The sequence below is a fragment of the Panulirus ornatus genome, chromosome 30, assembly GCF_036320965.1.
Source record: "Panulirus ornatus isolate Po-2019 chromosome 30, ASM3632096v1, whole genome shotgun sequence".
NCBI classification, from domain to species: domain Eukaryota; kingdom Metazoa; phylum Arthropoda; class Malacostraca; order Decapoda; family Palinuridae; genus Panulirus; species Panulirus ornatus.
This window is the reverse complement of record NC_092253.1, coordinates 7,570,001-7,595,000: the sequence shown is the minus strand read 5'-3', so window position 1 is coordinate 7,595,000 and position 25,000 is coordinate 7,570,001. Positions and strand designations below refer to the sequence as shown.

At 48.5% G+C, this 25,000-nt stretch overlaps 1 protein-coding gene across 4 annotated transcripts in view; it reads right to left on the bottom strand.

The window, feature by feature from the left end:
* Window positions 1-25,000, bottom strand: part of LOC139758369 (uncharacterized) — a 402,449-nt gene that overhangs the window by 85,569 nt on the left and 291,880 nt on the right. For all 4 annotated transcript variants that reach the window (XM_071679670.1, XM_071679668.1, XM_071679671.1 and 1 more), the window contains exon 4: window positions 2,080-2,286. In XM_071679670.1, the coding sequence (XP_071535771.1) occupies window positions 2,080-2,286 (207 nt within the window). The remainder of the gene's footprint in view (window positions 1-2,079; window positions 2,287-25,000) is intronic.

The window sequence follows — 25,000 nt, the reverse complement described above, 5'->3', positions numbered from 1 at the left end:
TCGTTGAACATAACAGTTCATTGAACATAACAGTTCGTTGAACATAACAGCTCATTGAACATAAAAACTCACTGAACATATCAGTTCATTGAACATAACAGTTCGTTGAACATAACAGCTCATTGAACATAACAGTTCAACGAACACAAACGGTTCATTGAACGTAACTACCCTCTGAACATCATAACCATGGACTTCAAACGACAGTTCTCACAGCAACCAATCAACAAGCCTGAAACCCCCCCCTCCCTCACAACCCCCCACCTGGTCTATCGACACCAGCTACGATAAGGCTTGTCACATACACCAGATAGATAGATAGATAGATAGATATAGATACACAGATAGATAGATAGACAGATAGACGGACAGATACATATAGATAGATAGATAGACAGACAGACAGATAGATACATAGATAGATAGACAGACAGATAGATAGACAGCTAGATAGATACATACATAGATAGACAGATCGATAGACAGACAGACAGTTGGATAGATAGATAGATAAATGTATGTACGTATACATGCCTATGGGTGTGTACATGTGAACGCCCCCTCCGTCTGTGTGTGTGTGTGTGTGTGTGTGTGTGTGTGTGTGTGTATGTGTGTGTGTGTGTGTGTGTGTGTCTGTGTGTGTGTGTGTGAGGGGTCTCCGGTTAAGGAGCGCTCGCCTGCAGCAGTAACAACATGATGGAACACCTCTAATCCCATCACCAGGCAATAATGGTATCGGAAAATGCAAATGTGGCAACACCATCCCACCAATGTTGCCACACTTTCCATTTCTCTTCTATATTTTCTTTTTTTCTTTTTCTTTCGTTGTTGCTTCTGTGTAAGTTCCTGGGACACATGCAATTATCAGAGATTAGATAAAGGGAGAAACGTCTTAAGAGAGAGTAAATAGAGACTGATAAGGAAAACAGATAGGGAGACATAGGAAGAGACAGGTTATTGGAACGAAACGCTTAAAAAGAGATGAGGAAGAAAAAAAGAAAAGGATAAAAAAAGAAAAAATATAAGATAACAGAGGAAGAAGAAGTTGAGAGGTAGATATGATAGTGAATACTGCATCGAACACACACACAGACACACACACACACACACACACACACACACACACAAACAGACATAAGAAGAAGACAACCCAATACATATGTAGCCGAGCGGTTAGCGTTCCCGACTACCGCACGAAAGGTCCTGGGTTCGAGTCCTGGGTGTTGGAGGGCAATTATGTGTTCTATGAAACTGTGCGTTCATATGCACTATATTCGTGTGCGCGCGCGTGTGTGTGTGTATATATACTTGTGTGTGTGTGTGTGTGTGTGTGTGTGTGTCTGTTAGGCCACAGACAAGCTCACACAGACACTAATCAGTGTCCAGGTCATCCCACGGATCCTTGGCAGCGGCACAGAAGTGCCAATCAATTACCCCTCCAGCAGCAGCAGGGACGAACCACGGATAAATCACAGACATGGCAGACACGAAGCTTACACGGATTAACGAGCAATTTGGACCAGCACGAGGGAACCATGCACCTGGGAAATTATCACAAACGGATGATTGGAATACATGACAAGTAATTAAAAGGGGGTAATTAAGTGTCGAACACAGATTGACACACACACACACACACACAGTGAGGACACACACACACAGAGTGAGGATTTGAGCGATATGATGGATCTAAAAGGCTCATTTGACGGCCAGGTAAAATGTCAGATGGTTGATCACACAAGTTAATTGGGAGAAGAACTGGGATGTAGATACTTCACGTACAGACACACACACACACACACACACACAAGCGCCCCAGGTCCTCCACAGGGGGGGGCGCGCGAGGAACGGCAAAAGGGGGGGGCATGCAAGGAAGAGGGGCGCGCCCCCCAAAAAAAAGGAGGGAGGGAGGGAGGGACGGAGGGAGGGAGGCACCCCCCCAAAAAAAGGGAGGGAGGGAGGCGTCCCCCCAAAAAAAAGGGAGGGAAGGAGGGAGGGAGGGAGGGGAGGAGGGAGAGAATGTGGGAGGGAGGAAATGTGGGAGGGAGAGTGTGTGGGTGTGTGGGGCGCGGAACTCACCGGTGCAGTTGACGAACTCGATGCTCCGGGCGCGCGTCCCCGGCACCTCGCTGCCCGTGCGCTCGTCCACGCAGAAGCACCGCTCGCCGTCGCACTGGATGGGCGCGAACCTCCCGCCGGAGACGCAGTCGGGGGTCATGACGTCCTCCGCGTCGAGCCCCAGGTCGCGGGCCCTCCGCAGCGTGTTATCTCGCTGCAGCTCGCACACTGAGGGGGAAGAGAGAGAAAACGGGAAAAGGGGGGTTAAAGACCATGGATTAATGCTATTAAGAAAAAAATTATGAAGAAAATGGGAAGCGGGGAAAGAAAATGGATTAATTCTATTAAACAAATATGAAGAAAATGGGAAGCGGGGAAACAAAATGGAATCTGTTAAAAAATATAAAGAAAATGGGATGCGGGAAAAGAAAATGGATTCATTCTATAACATATCCAGAATTCACAACTTGCATTCAAGTGGGTGTAAAAAGAAAGAAAGAAAGAAACAAACAAAAACCGCGCTGGTTATCAAGAGGGGGAAAACGGAGAATGGGGAAATGGGGCAGAGAAAATGGAATGTTATTTTGATGGGATAATTGGAAATGGGGAAGAGAAAATGGAGTGTTATCTAGAAACGAGATAATTGAACTAGGGAGCTGGATAAGGTTTGTCATTTATAAAATGAAAATGGGGTTAACTTTAGAGAAATAATGTAATGATAAAAAGAGAAAGAAAACGAGAAAAAATGTTTTATAAAATGGTTGAGGACGAATATTAATTTGGGATGGGAAATAATAAGCGTCTGGGGGAAAAAAAAAAAAATGTTTTCGTTAACAGAATTACAGTATAATTAAATTATCAAAGTTTCATGAAGAATTATAACAGAAAAGTCCTAGGTAAAGAAGCGTTATATATATTAATATATATCCAGCCATATATATATATATATATATATATATATATATATATATATATATATATATATATATATATTACATTTAGAAAACGGATCTTGCATTACGCAATGGGATTAATTTGGACAAATTTGTGGATAAATATTATTGACATTTTGACTTAGAAAGGTTAATAAAGATGTACCTAACATACTCTCTGCATAGAGGTTATTATCCCTAGACAAAACATTGGTCTATGAAATAGGTCGAGTAAATATTAAAACTGGTATATATATATATATATATATATATATATATATATATATATATATATATATATATGTAGGTCGCTTTCAAATAGGCAAAGGAATTGAAGAAAATGGTTTTCGACGCGCTTAGGAACATCAAATTGGTTTTTGAAATAGGGGCAACCAATAAAAATGGAAAAAAAAAAATTTTTTTTTATGGTTTTTCGTCCGATATGGAAATGTGATGTTTTGTTAGAACCCCATCCCATCCCATTTCGAGGAGGTCCCCCCCCCACCCCACCCCGCCTCAAGATCGTGCAATGTGTCAGCCAATGAGAGGATGGCCGGTAATGGGAGGAAATTTCCCGAACTTGCCTCATTTCCGAACGCCTTGGGGGGGAAGGGGGGGGGGAAGGGGGGGAAGGAGGGGAAGGGGGGGAAGGGGGGGAAGGGGGAGGTCTTGTCCCGTTTACGAGCATACGAATATTTCCAAAAATTTTATGCCTCCTTCCTCCCTGGGGCCGTCGTGCTGGACGGCGGGTCACAGTGAGTATTTGCATATGTCAGTCGAGACTAAACGGGTAACGGGAGCCATAATATGTTCCATTTCCACCCGCCAGGTTTTCATTTCAGCGAGTGGATGAACAGCTGCATTAACTGTGGGCTAACTGCCCAAAACCAGGATTCGAACCTATGCCTTCGACCCTGTGCGGCTTGTGAATGCGTCACGACGGTCGAGAATCCAAGTTATATTCATTAGGTCATCGCCTCATTCTTCATCATGTCCCCCTAGATATTCATCACGTCATGACTTCACTCCTCATGAATGAGGTTGCTGACCCATCCTCATGAATACGACCTACATACCAACAGTACACATGATGCGACACATATCCCATCCCCCCATTAACCCCCCCCCCCCCCTTGAAGCACATGGTAATTCACCAAATGCCATCGCAAGTAATTTACACTACAAAAAAAAGAGTAATCAGAAGCGCGCATTCCCTTTATGAACCCCGGTCGGTAATTAAATTCATAATAATGGCCGAACACATGTAATTGAATTCCTGCCGTCAAAATACAGGATTAATGTGAATACAAGGATACAGACAGGGAGACGTTTGTGTGTGTGTGTGTGTGTGTGTGTGTGTGTGTGTGTGTGTGTCTGTAGGCAGGCTCGGAACAATTACCCAAGTTAATGAACCCCACTAATTACCAGCGACAACATTGTGTCGTAGGTGCTGTGCACAATTACCACTTAATAAATAAATCTGGACCCCCCTATTGTTCGAGGAGGGTGGGGGGTGGGGGGTGTCGTCTCTCTCTCTCTCTCTCTCTCTCTCTCTCTCTCTCTCTCTCTCTCTCTCTGAAATCCTCTAAGCATCTAAAAGTTACTAGAACAAAGCAATTTCATCTAACAACTTTTGTTTGGGTGTCTTTTGTTTCCTTCTCTATATCTCCCCACTAAGAGTGGCTGCTCCAGTGGAATGAAAAAAAAATAATATTACTGTCATTTTTTTCTTATATTACTCCACTGTGTATAATAATTATTCAACCCAGAGGGTATAGTGTCTCATAACTTTCGGTGGGATAATTTACCACGAATATGATTAGTCTAACTCACTGGATAACTGAACCCACTGAGGATAAAGAAAAATAATTTACAAAATTCAACCCCCCCTGAAGACTATTATTCAGTCGTGTGTGCATCTGTAAACGATATTTCAACCCAGTGGGTACGATAATTACACACACTGTGTACAGGGATTCAACCCCACTGTATACGATAATTCAGCCGAGTGGGTACGATAATTGAACACACTGTATACGATATTCTAAGAGAGTGGGTATGATAATTCAACACACTGTGTACGATATCTTAACAGTGGGTACGATATTCAAACACACCGTGTACGATATTTCAACAAAGTGGGCACGATAATTCAACTCACTATGTACGTTATTCTAACAGAGCGGGGTACGATAATTCAAAACAATGTGTACGATCATAACAGATTGAGTACGATAATTCAACAGTGTGTGCGATATCTTCACAGAGTGGGCTACGATAACATGAACACACTGTGTACGATATTCTCAAAGAGTGGGTACGATACTTCAACCCAATGAGTACGATAAGTTCCGGCAACATCGAAAAACCATCCAGAACACTCTTAGAACCCACAGCGCTGCCCACTGACCCTACTCACGTCCAGGGCGACTCTAGAACCTTCTAGAACTCCTAGTATCACCATATTTGCATAGGAATATATTTCTTTTTCTCTATCGTTTGAGAGAATATTCTAGAAGTCCCCCCACAGCGTTGCCACATCGCCCGAGGAGATTCCAGAACATTCGACGAAGTTGAACTAGTGTTGCCAACTCGACGCCATATATATATATACATATATATATATATATATATATATATATATATATATATATATATATATATATAGATGCACAACACGACAAAAAAATCCCCCCCCCCGACATGCGTTTATTAACTTCTGTCTATTTAAACATTCTCTTCTCTCCCTCCCCCCCAAGGCTGGGTCTCCGGGGGGGGGGGGGATCTTGAAATATTTGCATATGCAAATCAAAACAACAACAAGTTGCTGAATCAAGTTGGGTGTTGATGATATATATTTTCTTTTTTTTTACGACGCCGGGGGAAAACACATAAAAACAAAAAAAATACATACAAAACAAATAAACAAACAAAAACTTCGTCTTATTGAACTGGGTAAGACAGACAGACGACGGGTGGGGGAGGGGAGGGGGGGGAGGGGGGGGGGAGACTTACTGTAAAATTGTTCCCGGGTAAAATTATGAGTTATTAAACAACTTCTGCTTCGAAATGGCTTCACAAATGGCCGTGCTCGCGCCCGCGCGCGCACGTTTGTGTGTGTGTGTGTGTGTGTGTGTGTGTGTTGGCCCAGCACAAAACACACACACACTGTGTATATACACCTCTGGCCGCCATACATCCCCCACAGCAATATCTGAGATGAATCTTGTAGAGGGGGAGTTACAGGCAGCAGGGGTGGGGGGGTGGGGTGTTCAGGGAGAGGGGGGGAGGCGTTACAGGCAAGCAGCAGGGTGGGGGGAGGGGTGCTTGTCTGTGGTTGAAGTGGGGGGAGGGTTGGTGTTTGCTTGCTGGGGTGGTGGTGAGGGGGAAGGTGGTGCTTGACCTGGGCAGGGGTGGGTTGCAGGGGTGTTGGTGGTGCGAGAGCGTGTGTGGTTGAAGTGGGGGGGAGTGTTTATTTGCTGGGGTGGTGAGTGGAGGGGGGGAGGAGGTGCTTGACCTGGGGGAGGGAAGTGTGTTCAATTACTTCTTCCCCCTGTGGTATCCGGTCTTGATAATTACTTCACGATGATTACTGGGATGCGCTTTAAACTTACCCATTGGAGAGGGTGAAGTTATGGATGGCGAGGGTGAAGTTATTGATGGAGAGGGTGAAGTTATTGATGGAGAGGGTGAAGTTATTGATGGAGAGGGTGACGTTATTGGTGAAGAGGGTGAAGTTATGGATGGCGAGGGTGAAGTTATGGATGGAGAGGGTGAAGTTATGGATGGAGAGGGTGAAGTTATTGATGGAGAGGGTGAAGTTATGGATGGAAAGGGTGAAGTTATGGATGGAGAGGGTGAAGTTATGGATGGAGAGGGTGAAGTTATGGATGGAGAGGGTGAAGTTATGGATGGAGAGGGTGAAGTTATGGATGGAGAGGGTGAAGTTATGGATGGAAAGGGTGAAGTTATTGGTATGGGCCACTGAGGCAGATTTCGTGACGTCACGAGCAGCGTAGTTGGATGACGGGAGCCCAATTTTAGACTGGACTGTTAACAATCCAGAACTGGTCGTCATGTACTAGTCTCTCTCTCTCTCTCTCTCTCTCTCTCTCTCTCTCTCTCTCTCTCTCTCTCTCTCTCTCTCTCACTGTGAAAATGAGTTTGAAGCATAATTCTCGCCTCTTTCCATTTTCATTCAAAGGCCTCAAATGGATTTATAAGCAATTAATTTCTTCACACACACACACACACACACACACACACACAGCTTAATACACTCCAAACCTTTTATGTCAAATGACTGATTTTCAGCACTTTAGGGGGAAGGGCGACGGACAGCTAGGGCTTGCACAGGTCAGGGCGCTAACGCTTTCGGGTTTACAGAGGCCGTAAAGATAAGCTCTCTGTATTCTCCTTCCTCAATTCCACTTTCGCTACGAAGGCCAGCCAATCCTTCCTTCCTTCCTTCATTCATTCATTCATTCGTTATTCTTTTTCTTTTTCTTTCTTTCCAGTCCAATGTTGGCTTTACACTTCGCAGCGACGTGCAGCGGGTGATGAACTGATCTAACGTAGACGTTAAAAGAGACCCAGCGACGCTCCTCATACTCTCTCTCTCTCTCTCTCTCTCTCTCTCTCTCTCTCTCTCTCTCTCTCTCTCTTTCTCTACCTCTTTTCTTCCTCTCTCTCTCTCTTTCCCCCTCATACACAACAGAGCACCTGCATCCTTGGCTGATTAAATTTCTCCGTAACAGCGACGAAGTCCAAAAAAAAAAAGAAAAAAAAAGAAAGAGAGAGAGAGAGAGAGAGAGAGAGAGAGAGAGAGAGAGAGAGAGAGAGAGAGAGAGAGAGAGAGAGAGCAATCTTTTAAAAAGATTTCATTACTAAACTGAATATTATTCTCTTTCCCCCCTCCCCATCATCTCCCTCCCCTCCAACCCCAACCCCACCCCCCTCCTTCCTGATTTTGCGTCCCCCATCCCCCCCCCCAACACACACACACACACACAAACACACACACACAATAAAATATTTGCCTTCTCGACTGATTAAAAATGTTTTCGAAAGGCGTTTACTCTTTCGCTTAACTTCTCCGAGCGAGACGAACCATCAGAGAGAGAGAGAGAGAACTGGTAGAAGGAAGGGCACTCATTTTTTTTTTCTTTTTCTTTCTCGCTCTTCCCCCCCCGCCTCTTGAACACCCCTCTTCCAGCGACAGATGGGCCAGAACCTCCCTTTCAGCATCCCTGGATGGTTGATCAACAGCTGGGAACACCTTCGTTCAAGAAGGATTCCAGGGGGGGTTGAAACCACCCCTGGAACACTGGTCGAAGGCCTTGTACAGCCTCGTTCCGGTAGGATTCCATGGGCATGGAAGTTCTCCTGGAACATTCATCTACAGCAGAAGACAGGCTTGTTCCAGGGCTACGTGCATGGCAGCACTCCTGGATCATTCATCTGCAGCAGTGGACAGGCTTGTTCCAGGGCTACGTGCATGGAAGCACTCCTGGAACATTCATATACAGCAGTGGACAGGCTTGTTCCAGGGCTACGTGCATGGCGGCAGTCCTGGATCATTCATCTGCAGCAGTGGACAGGCTTGTTCCAGGGCTACGTGCATGGAAGCACTCCTGGATCATTCATCTACAGCAGTGGACAGGCTTGTTCCAGGGCTACGTGCATGGAAGCACTCCTGGATCATTCATCTACAGCAGTGGACAGGCTTGTTCCAGGGCTACGTGCATGGAAGCACTCCTGGATCATTCATCTACAGCAGAAGACAGGCTTGTTCCAGGGCTACGTGCATGGAGGCATACACGGATTACGGACATAAGACTGTGAACAGCCTCCTTGTTGTATGAGGACCCCAAGAGCATGGAAACATCCCTGGATTATTGATCTACGGCAGCGAACTCCTTCGTTCCAGGACTACATCCTGGAAACCTTCCAGGAAGACTGATGATGGAACTATGGCCAACATCCTTCCACTGATGCTCTTCCAGTATATCAAAACATCCCTTCCAAAGTATCAAAATAAGTCTGGATTTACTCTTCTTTTCCAGCAGGAAGATAGAAGAATGAAAAAGGGAAAAAAACCGAAAAATCCTTCGGCAATATTTTATTGACTTGGAAAACATTTCCCCTGTTGAACCGACGATAGAAATACGAAAAAAAAGAGAAAAACTTCCAGCAATATTTTCCAGACTTGGACGACACGTCTTTCCAGCAGTACTCAAGGCGAGAACACCAACCCGTGAAGGTTGGTGTGAAAGGCGAACCCCCTTCATGAATAAAACATACGAGTCTCCTTCGCCCTCTTGTTTTCTTGTCTCTTAACCGGATACCCTTCCGTTATCCGATCCGTTAAGTAAGACGGATACACGTCTCTTTTCTTTTTCAGCTCTACTCCACTCGTTAACCGAAGTCCTTGCGAAAAAGACAAAAAATATTAAGTGGTGTCCAAATCCGTTATACAACCCTGCTTTGCTGGCTTCTTATGGCCGGTTAAGGGGAAATGAAGCTTCGTCCTTCACTTAAGCGAATTTGCACCACTACCTGCATAAGTTTTGAGACGAGTTAACAACCATTCACTCAACCGAATTTCCATCTACTGTACCAGCACTATACATGTATATCAATGTCCCTCTTCAATTTTGTTTCCAGTTTGTGTAAATGATAAAAAATCTTTTTTTACTGTTTGTGTTACGGTTGGTGTAAATGGAGGCGGAAAAAAAATTAACAGGATTTTCTCTGGTCTACAGAAAGCATTGTCCTTCAATCTGGACCAGCTGTATTGTGCTTCAGTCTGTACCAGCTGTATTGTCCTTCCAGTCTGTACCAGCTGTATTGTCCTTCCAGTCTGTACCAACTGTATTGTCCTTCCAGTCTGTACCAGCTGTATTGTCCTTCCAGTCTGTACCAACTGTATTGTCCTTCAGTCTGTACAAACTGTATTGTTTTTCAGTCTGTACAAACTGTATTGTCCTTCCAGTCTGTACAAACTGTATTGTCCTTCCAGTCTGTACAAACTGTATTGTCCTTCCAGTCTGTACAAACTGTATTGTCCTTCCAGTCTGTACCAGCTGTATTGTCCTTCAGTCTGTGCCAGCTGTATTGTCCTTCCAGTCTGTACCAGCTGTATTGTCCTTCAGTCTGTACCAGTTGTATTGTCCTTCCAGTCTGTAACAGCTGTATTGTCCTTCAGTCTGTACCAGCTGTATTGTCCTTCCAGTAGTCTGTACCAGCTGTACTGTCCTTCAGTCTGTACCAGCTGTATTGTCCTTCAGTCTGTACCAGCTGTATTGTCCTTCCAGTAGTCTGTACCAACCCTTGGAAGTGGGGGGACTGGGAATGATTCCAACCCCTTGGGAATGGGGATCAGGGAATGATTAAAACCTCCCTCCCTCGGGAATGGGGATTTCTAACGAAGCTGTAAGCTCCCTGGCAGGGAAGGACTGAGAAAGATCTTAATATCCCTGGAAGAAGTGGAATGGATAGCAACTCCTTCATTCCAGGAATGGACAATACTCCAGAACCTCCCTCATTCCAGGAATGGACAATATTCCAGAACCTCCCTCATTCCAGGGATGAACAATATTCCAGAACCTCCCTCATTCCAGGAATGGACAATATTCCAGAACCTCCCTCATTCCAGGGATGAACAATATTCCAGAACCTCCCTCATTCCAGGAATGGACAATATTCCAGAACCTCCCTCATTCCAGGAATGGACAATACTCCAGAACCTCCCTCATTCCAGGAATGGATAATATTCCAGAACCTCCCTCATTCCAGGAATGGATAATATTCCAGAACCTCCCTCATTCCAGGAATGGATAATATTCCAGAACCTCCCTCATTCCAGGGATGAACAATATTCCAGAACCTCCCTCATTCCAGGAATGGACAATATTCCAGAACCTCCCTCATTCCAGGAATGAACAATATTCCAGAACCTCCCTCATTCCAGGAATGGACAATATTCCAGAACCCCCCTCATTCCAGGGATGAACAATATTCCAGAACCTCCCTCATTCCAGGAATGGACAATATTCCAGAACCTCCCTCATTCCAGGAATGAACAATATTCCAGAACCTCCCTTAAAACAACTGATTCCAGTATGGGTGCCCTACTGGGGGGGGCCCCTAAAAAAAAGAAAAAAAAAAGAAAAAAGAAAAAGAAAAAAGAAAGAAAAAGAAAAAGAAAAAAGAAAGAAAAAGAAAAAAGAAAGAAAAAACAAAAAGGATTGACCAAGATTCTTTCCTTCGTCTCCTGGAAGCGAGGAACCAGAGGGGCGTATGTCACTTGTGTGTGTGGGGGAGCAAAACGGACACAGGAAGACCTGATAGACAGTTAGGATTTCAATTCTTATTGACTCACTGGCCATATGACACCATATGTGTGTGGCTGGCCAACTGCATTCCTTTTTCTACATTTCCCTCGTCATAACAACATAATCCACATATAGTTTTACATAACGAGAAGCATATGTAGGAGAAAAACAACACATGTCTCTCGGAGGCGCGAGAGAGAGAGAGAGAGAGAGAGAGAGAGAGAGAGAGAGAGAGAGAGAGAGAGAGAGAGAGAGAGAGAGAGAGAGAGAGAGACAAAAGAGTAAATACAGATACTTTTAAAATATGTATACGCCACATGTATATGTGTACGTATGCACATGATACATGGCGTGTCAATTTGCACAGTCCTTGATTTAGTGAGCTGGCGAGATGGGTGGAGGGGACGGGGGGGTAAATACTGCGAGACACAGACTTTCCTGTGCAAATATGACGAGTTCAGTACTGTTGACATAGTCGATTGAGCACATCTGCATACGTAACACAGACACACAGAAGGAAAGAATGGACTCTCTCTCTCTCTCTCTCTCTCTCTCTCTCTCTCTCTCTCTCTCTTTGTCTCTTTCACTCGCGGGCATAACCATTTTCTCTAGAAGGCCCTTCAAACCTGGACAAAACAACATACCCCCCCACGCCCCGCCCCGCCCCGCCCCTAACACAGCAGCAGCAGCAGGAGCGGCTGTAGGAGAGTCTCCAACCCACACCCCCTCACACACAACCCCACACACACACCCACTCCTCAACTAGCCAGCTTATCTCGTATGCCAGGCAAGGCAAAAGCAGACTCCTGTGTTGACAATCTCTGCCACCCACCCACCCCAACCAACCTCTCCCCCTCTCTCTCTCTCTCTCTCTCTCTCTCTCTCTCTCTCTCTCTCTCTCTCTCTCTCTCTCTCTCTCTCTCTCTCTTTCACTTGGTGTAAACGCGAGATAAAAGAGACATTTCAAAGCGAAACGCGTTTCCTCGTCAGACTCCTCAAGGATTTCAGTGCCAAAGGTAGAGGAGGAGGAGGAGGAGGAGGAGGAGGAGGAAGAAGGAGGAAGGAAGGAGAAAAAAAAATATGCTTTTCCCTAAAGCCACAGGAAGACAACAGACGAGCGACACCGTAGGACGCCACGGGCTTTATCAAAGGCCGAGTTTTCAATCTTAGGTACCTGCTGGCTCCAGCACTTTCATACCCCGAGCCTTCAAGTGAGGCGTGGCTTTGAGAAAAAACCCCACCTCGCTCCACCAGGTGAATCAAACGTGTTATGAACATTTTGAGAAGGAGGTTTTGTTGAGCGGAAGGCTGTTCGGGAGGCAGCCTGTGAGTCAGGTCAGTGAGTCAGTCAGTCAGAGAGCCAGTGAGTCAGGTCAGTGAGCCAACGAACGAGTCAGGTCCGTGAGTCAGTGAGCCAACGAGTCATTGAGTCAGGTCAGTGAGCCAATGAGTTAGGTCAGTGAGCCAGTGAATCAGGTCAGTGAGTCAGTCAGAGAGCCAGAGTTAGGTCAGTGAGTCAGTCAGAGAGCCAGAGTTAGGTCAGTGAGTCAGTCATCAATTGCCATCATCAGCGGGGTTGACATTACCTGGGAGGCTGGAAATGGAGACTGTCTCATATTCCCGTCTCTCTCTCTCTCTCTCTCTCTCTCTCTCTCTCTCTCTCTCTACCTCAACCTCTTCACCAACGTTATCTTCCTGTCTATTCCATCTCTATCACCCTCTCCTTCTTCTTCTTCTCCTTCTCTTATTTCTTCTCTCCCTCTCTCCTTACTCTCTATATATATTTTCTCCCTTCCCTTCTCCCATTACTCCTACCCTTCCATCCTTCCTTGCTCCCCAACCCTTGAGCCCTGTGGGCAAGCCCTAGCGACGGTGAGGCATGAGAGCAGGAGGAGGAGGAGGAGGAGGAAGAGGAGGAGGAAGAGGAGGAGGAGGAGGAGGAGGAGGAGGAGGAGGAAGAAGAAGAAGAGGAGGAGAAGGAGAAGGAGGAGGAAGAGGAGGAGGACGAGGAGGAGGAATCACGATGCCTCTCGAACACCTTCCTGCTGGAGGGTAGCCACTCTACCCCCAGGGGCACGCCAGCCAGCAAACTGGGTGTCGAACCCAGCTCGCTCTCTCTCTCTCTCTCTCTCTCTCTCTCTCTCTCCTGCCGTCGGAGACTCGCTGCTCGCCTCACCCTGGAGGGGGGACACACGGCCACCTGGGCGAATGTTTGACTTCAATTCTTTTCTGTCAACACCGTAGTGTTGACCTGTGCTGCACCGTGTTTGCTGACCCCTCTTACTCTCTCCCCTCTTTTCCTCCCCTCTCTCTCTCTCTCCTTCCACTTTGCCTCTTCCCCTTTTTCCGTCCTTCTTCGCATCATCTTCGTCCACCTCTTCGTCTTCTTCTTCTTCGTCGTCTACACCTCCCCTCGTTGTCATCATCATCTTCTCTTTCCTCTTCTCTTCCCCTCACCGCTCTCACCACCACCTCTTATACTTACTTTCCCCTCTCTCTCTCTCGTTCAGACTCTCCCCTCTCCCTCTTATATTTCCTTTTTTTTATCTTTCCACAATTCGCCCATAATAAAAAAAAAGAGAGTGTAAAAACACTTCATAATATACTTGCTCATTCATCCATTTCCTAATTCAGTCACCCCTTCCCCCCTTCCCCATCTCTCTCTCTCTCTCTCTCTCTCTCTCTCTCTCTCTCTCTCTCTCTTTACTGCCTTAATTAATTCTGTCTTTTTGTGTGTTCGGTCGGGCGAGCGACTGACTCTCTCTCTCTCTCTCTCTCTCACTCAGTTCCTCTTCATGTCGTTCTCATTAAAGTTTAATTGTAATATCTATACACATTCTTTCACTCCACTCGACCCCCCCCTCTTCAGGGGGCTAGCCTCTCCTCCTCCTCCTCCTCCTCTTCCTCATTTACTCCTCATAAATACTTAGTATTTTATTCTCCTTGTCCCTCTCCACCCACCGTCTTGTGAGAGACAGATGCGTCTTTACTGGAGTGGTGTCTGTCTGTCTGTTCTTAACTCTGTCTGTCTGTCAGTCTGTCTGTCTGTGAGGGGCAGGAAGTCTCGTTAACCCGGTGTTTCCTGTCTGTGTCTCCGTCTGTCTGTCTGTCTGTCTGACGGCGTAAACACGTGTGTGTGTGTGTGTGTGTGTGTGTGTGTGTGTGTGTGTGTGTGTGTGCGTGTGTGTGTCGGATGGCATCAACAAGTCGTCTCGCTATTGGTGATTTGTGTCTGTTCGTCTGTGTCTGTGTGGTGTGGCACAGACACCACGTGTGGGCGGGGCGGGGCGGTGCGGTGAAGCTTTTGGAGTTAATGCTGCCTTAGATGAGGGATGTTCGCTTTCGTAAAGTCGGGTTTATATGGAGGTTTGAGGTTGGTTTGTATGGGGTTTTGAGATTGGCTGGTATGGGGTTTTGAGACGGAAGAACGAGAAGCGAGCTTCCACACTATCACACACACACACTGTACACGAGGAACCTCCTGACGAAGGTGGATCTATCCGCCCACCATAGAGAGAGGGCGTCTCCCCCGCCCGCTCCCTCCTCCACCCCACACCTTCCAATACTCACCCCTTTGTTTATATTCTATCCAGCCTGACTGAAACATACCAACACCCCCCCACCCTTTACACACACACACACACACACACACACACACACACCTCTCGAACCCATTCCGATCCCCACTTCAGACTCGAGGGAACGTAAACCCCAGCGGTGTGAGGCGTTGTGAATACGTTTAATTTATAAGGAACGTATCAGACCCAGAGGCGCCATAGCAATCCATATTCTCGATGACTCCCCCTTCCTCCCCTTCCCCTCCCTCTCCCTCCTTCGCTCCCCTTCCCTCTTCTCCTCTCTATCCAGTCCCATCAATCAATCAGCCTCAGTACCTCCCTCCTCCCATCCCTTCCTTCCCTTCCTTCCTCCTCTCCCTTCCCTTCCTCCTCCTCCTCCTCCTCCTCTCCCTTCCCGCCTTCCTCCTCCTCTCCCTTCCTTCCTCCCCCTAAACTATCCAATCAATACTAACACCCATTCCTTCAACTTCCGACCACTCCATCCCATCCCTTCCTCCCCTTATCCAATCAGTGCAAGGGAAGGGGGGGTGGGGGGTAATATCTCAGTCCACCTGGGCCTACAACCAGCCCCAAACATTTCCCTTCCCCTTCCCCCCCCCACATCCACTACCACCACCACACCTCGCTCCTCCTCCTCCTCTTCCTCTTCTGCGCCTCCTTCAGTAGCCACCACCACCACCATCCTGGGGCGTGAGGCGCTGCCCTCGGCTATCAAGAGAAACGCGTCGCTTCCACCTCGAGATGAGGGAAGAGGGGGACCTGTGTGTGTGTGTGTGTGTGTGTGTGTGTGTGTGTGTGTGTGTGTGTGTGTGTGGGGAGGGCTTGTCGGGTGGTTCCTTCCTCTTGCTGTAAGGTACTTGTCATTCCGGTCCTTCCCTCCTTCCTTCCTTCCCTCCCTCCCTTCCCTTACACCTCGGGACACCGGAACGGACGGACGGACGGACCGACGTCTCAAAACCCCTCACCTCCTCGAAAACAGGTGACGCAAATCTGTTCCTGTCGCCGTCCTTCGTCGTGAGCTGGGTCTGGTCTGGTAGGGGGATGGTGCTCATCCTCTGTGTGTGTGTGTTGGAGTAGGTTAGTATCCCCCTCGAACTCCCTCCCTCAGTTCAATAAAAAACGGTGGGAAGAGAAAAGAAAATGAGGAACGCTTTCTTTTTTCTTTTTTGTCTGTCTCTCTCTTTTTCGCTGTTTCTCGTCGTTCATTCACAAGTAGCAAGAATGGCATTAATGGTATGTGTGTGTCGCTCCTGCTTTCACCGATGATAAAACCATGTCTTCCAGGTCTAGTTTAACACTTCTCACCACTTCCCCCACCTCCCCCTTGGTCTCCATACGCTCTTAAAAGAAAATTAAAAAAACTTCCATGAGCCCCCCAAAGTTTTTATGTATATGATCCTTTGTCTTTTTGAGATGACGACCAAAAAAAGGAAAAGAATATATATATATATATACATGTTAGTCTGGCCTGCGGGATGTTACCAGCCCGGTCCAGGAGTATTCCGTATATATTTATCTCTCTATCTCTCTCTCTCTGTATCTCTCTCTCTCTCTCTCTCTCTCTCTCTCTCTCTCTCTCTCTCTCTCTCCTTCAGGAAGCTGAAGTGCAGGGCTGGTGTTATTTCAGGTCGAGTGAAATCCGCTCCTGGGAAGGGCCCCTCTCCCTCCCGAACGCACTCTGAAGTGCGTGTAGCCAAGGGCTTCTCCCTCCCGAACGCACGCTGAAGTGCGTGCAGCCAAGGGCCTCTCCCTACCGAACGCACTCTGAAGTGCATGTAGCCAAGGGCCTCTCCCTCCCGAACGCACTCTGAAGTGCGTGCAGCGAAGGGCCTCTCCCTCCCGAACGCACTCTGAAGTGCATGTAGCCAAGGGCCTCTCCTTCCTAGACTACTACAGGTCACCACGTCCTAAGCAGGATCCTATCCTTCCGTAGGATGAGGGAGGGAGGCGAGTCCTGCCACCGGAGGTGCCTCCCACGTCCTCCCTAATCTGAGGAGGTGATGGTCGACCAGACACCTCATCTACCACATACCCTTAGTGTACGGAGGTAGACCAGACTTCCCATCTACCACATCTCCTTAGTGTACAGAGGTTATTGTCGACCAGACTTCCCATCTACCACATCCCAAGTGTACAGAGGTAATCGTCGACCAGACTTCCCATCTACCACACATCTACCACATCCCTTGCTGCACCCAGGCACTCGTCGACCACAAACATCCTACCATGTGACACTCCACCTCCCCCCACCCTCCCGGTGTACAGAGATACACCTCGACCAGACGACCTATCCACACACCCAACATCTTCCTTCTCCTTCTAGAAAAAATCTGGTCTTACGACAGATACACTCTAATTTCTGTCCCCTCCTTCCCCTCCACTACCCCCGCCCCCCCCTCCGCCCCCCACCTTGATTAATTCATTCATTATTCCACAGCTGGGCGGGGGATGAGGGGGATGAGGGGGGGGCAAGAGAAACCCCCCCAAAAGAAAGAGAAATATTAATTTTTCTCTGTTGGGGACCAAAAATTACCGGGGTGGTGGTAGGGGGGGGGATAAAAATATATATGTATGTATATATGTATTAGGTTTCTTGCAAATGTGTGTGTTACCAGCAGCTACAAGAACGAAGGGTTTCTCTATATAATGTAGGAAAGACTCGTAGGATCAGATCTGTAGAAAATAATGCCTCTCTACACCCCAGGCTCAGGAGGAGGAGGAGGAGGAGGAGGAGGAGGAGGAGGAGGAGAAGAGGAAGAAGAGGAGGAACAGAAGGAGGAATAGGAGGAGGAGGAAGAGGAGAATGAGCAAGAAGAGGAAGAGAATGAGCAAGAGGAGGAAGAAGACAAGGAGGAGGAAGAAGAGGAGAGGGAGCAAGAGGAGGAAGAAGATAAGGGAGAGGAGGAGGAGGAGAGGGAGGAGGAGGAGGAGGAGGAGGAGGAGGAGGAGGAGGAGGAGGAGGAGGAAGAGGAGAGGAAGACTTGTTAAGACATTTACATTACCTCCCATTGTTGTGGCACTTGGTAACCTGGCACGAAGAGGGACTCGTGATGGGGCAAACAAGCAAACAAACAAACAATCAAGTAAACAAGCACAGCCTCTGCTGTGGGAGGAAACAAGCAAGCACAACCTCTGCTGTGGGAGCAAGCAATCAAGCAAACAAACAAGTAAACAAGCAAACAAGCACAACTGCTGTGGGAGCAAACAAGTCGACAGCTTAGCTGTCTGTGTCGTCAACAAAGAAAACTGGAGGGATTAAGCTGTTTTGAAGGCTAACACATCTCCATGGGCTTAGCTGTGTGTCCTAAGCTAACATCACTAGAGGGGTTAGCTTTGTGTCCTAAGCTAACATCACTAAAGGGGTTAGCTGTGTGTCCTAAGCTAACATTACTCAAAGGTTTAGCTTGTATCCAAAGCTATCACTATTGGAGGGTTAGCTGTGTCATAAGCTAATACCACTGGATAGTTAGCTGATTCATAAGCTAACACACCATTGGGGAGTTCGCTGATTCGTAAGCTAACACCCCACTGGGGAGTTAGCTGTTTCGTAAGCTAACACTCCACTGGGGAGTTAGCTGTTTTGTAACAATCTTAGCTGTGTTCAATCTTTGAATCTATGAATCTTCTGAATCACAAAATCTTTGAACCTTTGGATCTCTAAGCCACTGAATCTTGTGAACCTCAGAATATTTTGAATATCTGAATCTTCTGATCTTTAATATTTTGAACCTCGGCATCTCCTGAATCTATGAATCTTTGGAACTTCTAAATATTCCGAACTCTGAATATTCTGTCTGAATCTTCTGAATCCTTTGAACTTCTCGTTGTCTGAATATCTTGAACCTCCCCCACGGATCTTTTTCGAACCTTTCTGAACCACTACACAAGTTTGAACCACTCTCTCTCTCTCTCTCTCTCTCTCTCTCTCTCTCTCTCTCTCCCTTTCCTCTCTCTCTCTCCCTCCCCCCCCTCTCTCTCTCTCTCTCTCTCTCATTCTCTCTCTCTCTCTCTCTCTCTCTCTCTCTCTCTCTCTCTCTCTCTCTCTCTCTCTCTCTCCCCTCCCCTCTCTCCCTCCCTTCCTCTCTCACTCCTCTCTCTCTCTGGCTGGGTCATCGCCACCTGACCCCCCCCCCACACCCCTTGACCCTGGCAGCGCCTGCAGCTCGCGGACCGAGGTCACCTGACCCCCTGACCGACCTCTGACCCCTGGACACTCCGGCTGACCTCAAAGTTTGAAGTTCTTCCCCTTCACCTCCCTCCTCCTCCTGACCCTTGACCTTTGAAACCCCTCTGACGTCAGACAGATATAACTGGAGTGTTTTCTTTCGTTCTTTCTTTCTCTTTCTCTCTTTTTTCTTTTTCCCTTTCTCTCGCTTTTGTCCTTCGCTATATCCGGCTGGCTTTGCATTCGGCCCCTCTGTAACTCTTCCATACCAGCTAGCTCCTGCACGCACCAGCTGCCTGCTGCCCCCCCCAGGCACGTTAACTCGTTAGTCAGTCACGGAACGCGTACGTCAGCTGCTTAAACACGCACGTCCACCAGCTGGCCATACACGCACGTGCACCGGCTGGTCATACACGCACGTACACCGGCTGGTCATACACGCACGTGCACCGGCTGGTCATACAGGCACGTGCACCGGCTGGTCATACAGGCACGTGCACCAGGTGGCCACACACGCACGTGCACCGACTGGCCATACACGCATGTGCACCAGCTGGCCATACACGCACGTGCACCAGCTGGCCATACATGCTCGTGCACTAGCTGGCCATACACGCACGTGCACCAGCTGGCCATACACGCACATGCACCAGCAGGCCATACATGCTCGTGCACCAGCTGGCCATACACTCATGTGGACCAGCTGGCCATACACGCCCATGCACCAGCTGGCCTTACCTGTTTGCAGCCCCGCGTCCTCAGCTGGTTGCCTCAAAGCCATATATAGATACAGACCGCTCCCCCCCCCCCCCCCCTGCTCCCAGGTGGCGCGCAGCGATGATGGCCGAGAACAGGTGGAAGCAGGTGATAAAGGGACGGGGGAAAGGGTGGGAAAGGGAGGTAATAATGGAATGGGGAAAGGGTGGGAAAGGGACTTAAAAAGGGGAGGGGGAAAGGGTGGGAAAGGGAGGTAATAAAGGAAAGGGGAAAGGGTGAGAAAGGGACTTAAAAAGGGGAGGGGGAAAGGGTGGGAAAGGAGGTAAATAAAGGGAAGGAGGAAAGGGTGGGAAAGGGAGAAGGAGACTGTATAAACTTTTCTGACCTCACTTTCCTTACTACCCTTTGCACTACCTCTACCACCCCATCATCTCCACCCCTTCCTTCTTCTACCTCCCTCCCCAATCCTTATCTACGTATACACCCCCCTCTCTCTAACCAACCTTTTCCCCCCCCCCCAGCACCTCATTATCATGCCTAATGAGGCTGGGGACAGCGCCAATGTGACGATGTTGTCGCTAAATGAAGCCTGAACGACGCAAATGTTGTCTCATCTGCATACACGGCTCGTGCACCACGCTCCCCCGACCCTCCCCAGCCACCCACCCCCCTGCACGTCACCGACATTTGGGGGTGGGTGGGGGGGGGGGGGTTTACGAGGGACCGTCACCAGTGGGGGGGGACGTCACCAGTGGGGGTGGGGCGTCACCAGTGGGGGCGTCACCAATTAGGGCGTCACCATGGACTGGGGGATTCATAAAGGACCGTCCGTAGGGCGTCAGCAGAGGCTGGGGATCCATAAGCATCTTCCGTGGGGCGCCATGGGCCCCATCACATCGAATCTTGAGACGTGAAACGTGAATTGAAAATCCCCAAAGCGACTCCCACAACACACATGAGACGCGCTCAACATATACGATTATAAAACATCTATAAAAAGAAATAAATAATATAAATAATCATCATAACCAAGAGGAAAGAAAATGGGGACACTGTGGGGAAGAAATATAGTCCCGAGTCGTTTCGACTCCGGCAGCGAGCAGGCGAGCGAACCCTGGTTCATTGTGAGTCGAGATGTTGTGGTCCACACTCATTAAAAATCATACGCAATTAATAAAGATGGATTGGACTGATTAGCCATCCGTTGTCCAATCATCTGACGAGGGACTGGCATGGCGAATGACGTCAATTAAAGCTCATCTTCCCTTTTGGGGTTCACGAAGCGGCGGGGTTCGAACGCCTGTGAACACGAGTCCCATGGAACCTTAGGCATGCAACGTGAAACACCTTCGCCCTTAAACGAACCCCATCTCTTACAACCTTACCCTCACAACCCCGTACCTACAACCTGACCTCAACAACCAATGACACCTTAATAATCCCCCATCCCTCTACAACCTACAACATCCAGAGACAGGTAATAATAACTGGTACACGTCAACCTCGACGACAAATAAGCGATGAACCGGCGCAGGTCAGGACTGTGGGAGGGGTGAGGGAGGGGCCAGGGAGGAAGGGAGGGAGGGAGGGAGGGAGGCTGTCCCAGGAAGGGAGGCAGTCCCAGGAAGGGAGAGAGGGAGGCAGGCTGTCCCAGGGAGGGAGGGAGGCTGTCCCAGGGAGGGAGGGAGGGAGGCTGTCCCAGGAAGGGAGGGAGGGAGGCTGTCCCAGGAAGGGAGGGAGGGAGGGAGGGAGGGAGGAACGGGCTGTGTGGGAGGGGGAGGGAGGAAGGAGGGAGGAGGCTGCTGCCGCTGGTGCTACACCCAAGTTTTCATGGACACGATAAGTTTATTTTTCATCTTAATTTTTTTTCTCTTTTTTTTTTCCTCTCTCCTTTCTTCCTTCAGAAGTTCATTGCCTCAAGTCTGTTAAAGGACTGACTCCACTGCCAGGGACGGGGGAAGGGGGTGGTGTCGGGGCTGGGGGACTGTGCGTGTGTGAGGGGGACTGGAAGGAGAGGGAGAGAGAGAGAGAGAGAGAGAGAGAGAGAGAGAGAGAGAGAGAGAGAGAGAGAGAGAGTCTGTGAGTCACGTCTATATGCCCTCCGCCTACAGATACTGGTCCCCCCCCCTCAACCCTCCTTCCTCCACACCCTAAAACAAACATCACCTTGCATCACTCACCTCCAGGGAAGGTACTACATACACACCCTCCTCCCCTCCCTCCTTCCGACCTCACCCCCAGAGAAACGTGCGCCCCTCCTTCCCTCCCTCCCCTCCACCACCAGCCACAATAGCCACCCATTCATCACTCTTTGGGGGCAAAAAACACATCCGAAAGTTATATTCGGGGGGGAAGAAAATATGTTTATGTACTTCATAGACGCCTTAACCAAGCATGGTCCGCTCTGTCCACCTCCTGCCTCTCCCACAGCCTCTCTCTCTCCTCCTTCCCTCTCCCTCGCCCTGCTCTCTCGCAACCTCTCTCCCCTTTGATAAACACGGCACATTAATCATCACCTCACGCAAACATGAAGGCAAGAGGGAAGCCAGGGTCACCCGTGTCCCACCGGATCCTCCTCCTCCTCCTCCTCCCGAAGCTTCGAACTCCTGTTGCTACTCCTCCTCCTCTTCTTGCTCGTCCGAAGCTTCGAACTCCGGCCGAAGCTTCGATGTTTATCCGAAGCTCCGAACTCGGGCTACTCCGTACCGAATCTTCGATGTTTATCCGAAGCTCCGAACTCCGGCTCCTCCTCCTCCTCCTCGTTCCGTTCGTCCGAAGCCTCGATGTCCTACCTGAAGCTCCAAACTCCTCATGGCACTTCCTTAAACCTTCTCCCTCCTGAACCTTCGACTCTCCAGCTTGAGGATGACCTCCACTCACAAGACCTTTCTTCCTCAGACTCGAGACTCGTGAAGGAGCAGACTCGACTGACGGATGGATTTTCGAAGCAAATCGCAGTCGAGCATTTCGAATCCGTTTCGTAATACTTCAAGACGCCATGAACACTCATAGATATTACGGGAGAAATCACATATACCCAAACTTTTCTAACAAGTCATGAGAATACATATGAAACCATTAGCAACATACAATTAAACATATACAACCATCAACAACTTATTATTATTTCTGGGTTTACATTATCACTCTAGAATTCTTTCAGTGTAGATAACTTATCTTTTTTTCCCCCCCACAAAAATTTCCGTCACTGACCAGAGGTTTTTTTCCCTCAAGGTGTCTATACACACAATATCAACTTTCTATCTATCAACCAACCCTCACTACTAACTATCTATCAACCAACCCTCACTACTAACTTCCTTCATTGAAAGTTACTTCGGGACAAGAGACTAACAAACAAACACAACACTTCTAACCAAAGTGAATTTAAGAGTCTACCTCGCCTTGATACACCAGGACTTCTGGGCGTCCAACAATCGCACCCAAACACACAAACAAACAAACAAAAACAAATCTTTTCCGAATATCTTTCCAGAAGCTTCGACGCACCTCTGACGTCATCCGGCCCAGCGGGCACCCGGGGGGAGGAGGGGGGGAATGGGTGTGTGTGTGTGTGTGTGTCGTCACCTCGTTTTTGTTTCACAGGACGAACTACATGAGGGCTAACTCCCCTTGTTATGTCTATCCTACAGAGAGAAAAAGAAAAAAGAAAACGAAGCTGGTTCGCAATCTCGGCTCTGACTCAACCAGAGAGAGAGAGAGAGAGAGAGAGAGAGAGAGAGAGAGAGAGAGAGAGAGAGAGAGATAGAGAGAGAGAGAGAGAGTGTCAGCCAGTCTTTCCATACTTCAACTTAATCTTCACTTTAGGTCACACACACACACACACACACACACACACACACACACACACACACGTGCACACACACACACACACGTACACACACACACACACACACACACACGTGCACACACGTGCACACACACACACACGCACACACACACCCTTCCCTCCTCACAAACTGATCGGTCCAATTAACCTTATGGCCCAGCCTTCCAATCGTTAAGTGGTGGGGGGGGGGGGTGGGTCATTAGAGTTATCTTGAGTGTATGAATGGCTAATTATACAATGGATACGATTGGCTGCAGGCCGGCCAAACACAGCGGTAAGTAATGCAGACGGTGGCTGTCAAGATAGCGAGCGAGTCGGAAGGGGGAAATGGGGGGAAGGGCGGGGGAGCGAGGGGGGGAAGCTCTTCCCCTCTCACACGAGGATCATCTCCCCTCACTCTCTCTCCCTCACCCTCTCTCACACACGAGGATTATCTTCAGTCGTGTCGATTAAGATCCAAGAGCCATCACACGAGGGAGGGAAGGGAGGGAGGGAGGGAGACACACGGGGGAAGGAGGGAGGAGGACACACGAGGGAGGGAGGGAGGACACACACACACACACACACACACACACACACCCGCGACTCCCGGGCCATAGCAAGACCGGGATATGAAGTCGTCCTCCAGTGAGGTCAAAGCGAAGAAAACCCACGGTGGTTTGGTTACTCTTAAGGGTTCTATCTCCCTCGAGGAGTAGCACCTTCTTCTTCTTCTTCTTCGAGGGCTACCTCTCTAATCCCGGAGTGCCTTTGTCAAAAAAGACCCCCTTCAAGGATTACCTCTGAGTCCCACTTTCGTCAAGGAGCACCTCAAAGTAACACCATCATCCAGGGATACGTCTGTCCGAGAATCAACTTTCATGAAAGGGAACCACCACCTCCTCCTCCCTCCTCCTCCAAACAACACCCTCCAAGAAGGATTACCTCAAAGAAAGTATCTCCAAAACTAACATACTCCGTCGAGACCTACCTCCTTCAAAAAGGGGGGCATGTGCTTCCTCGACCGACCCCCTTTCCCCCCTTTCATTCTAGGAAACACCTCCTCCAAAAATGCAAACACCCCCCTTAGGGTGTCGGTGACCCCACACCACCATGACCACCTCCTCCTTCAGGAAAACATGATCACCACGCCCTTACGAAGGTAAACCTCCTCCTTCAGGAGGTTACATCTCCTTCACGCTGCATCTCTTCCCCCCCTCAGCATCGCCGAGGCGTACATCTCCTTCAAGATACATCTCATGCAGGGAGACGGGAAGGGGGGAGGAGAGGGGAGGGGGACATTTCATGCAGGGAGGGAACGGTGGGGTGGGTGGGAGGAGGAGGAGGACACACCTCATGCAGAGAGAGAGAGAGAGAGAGAGAGA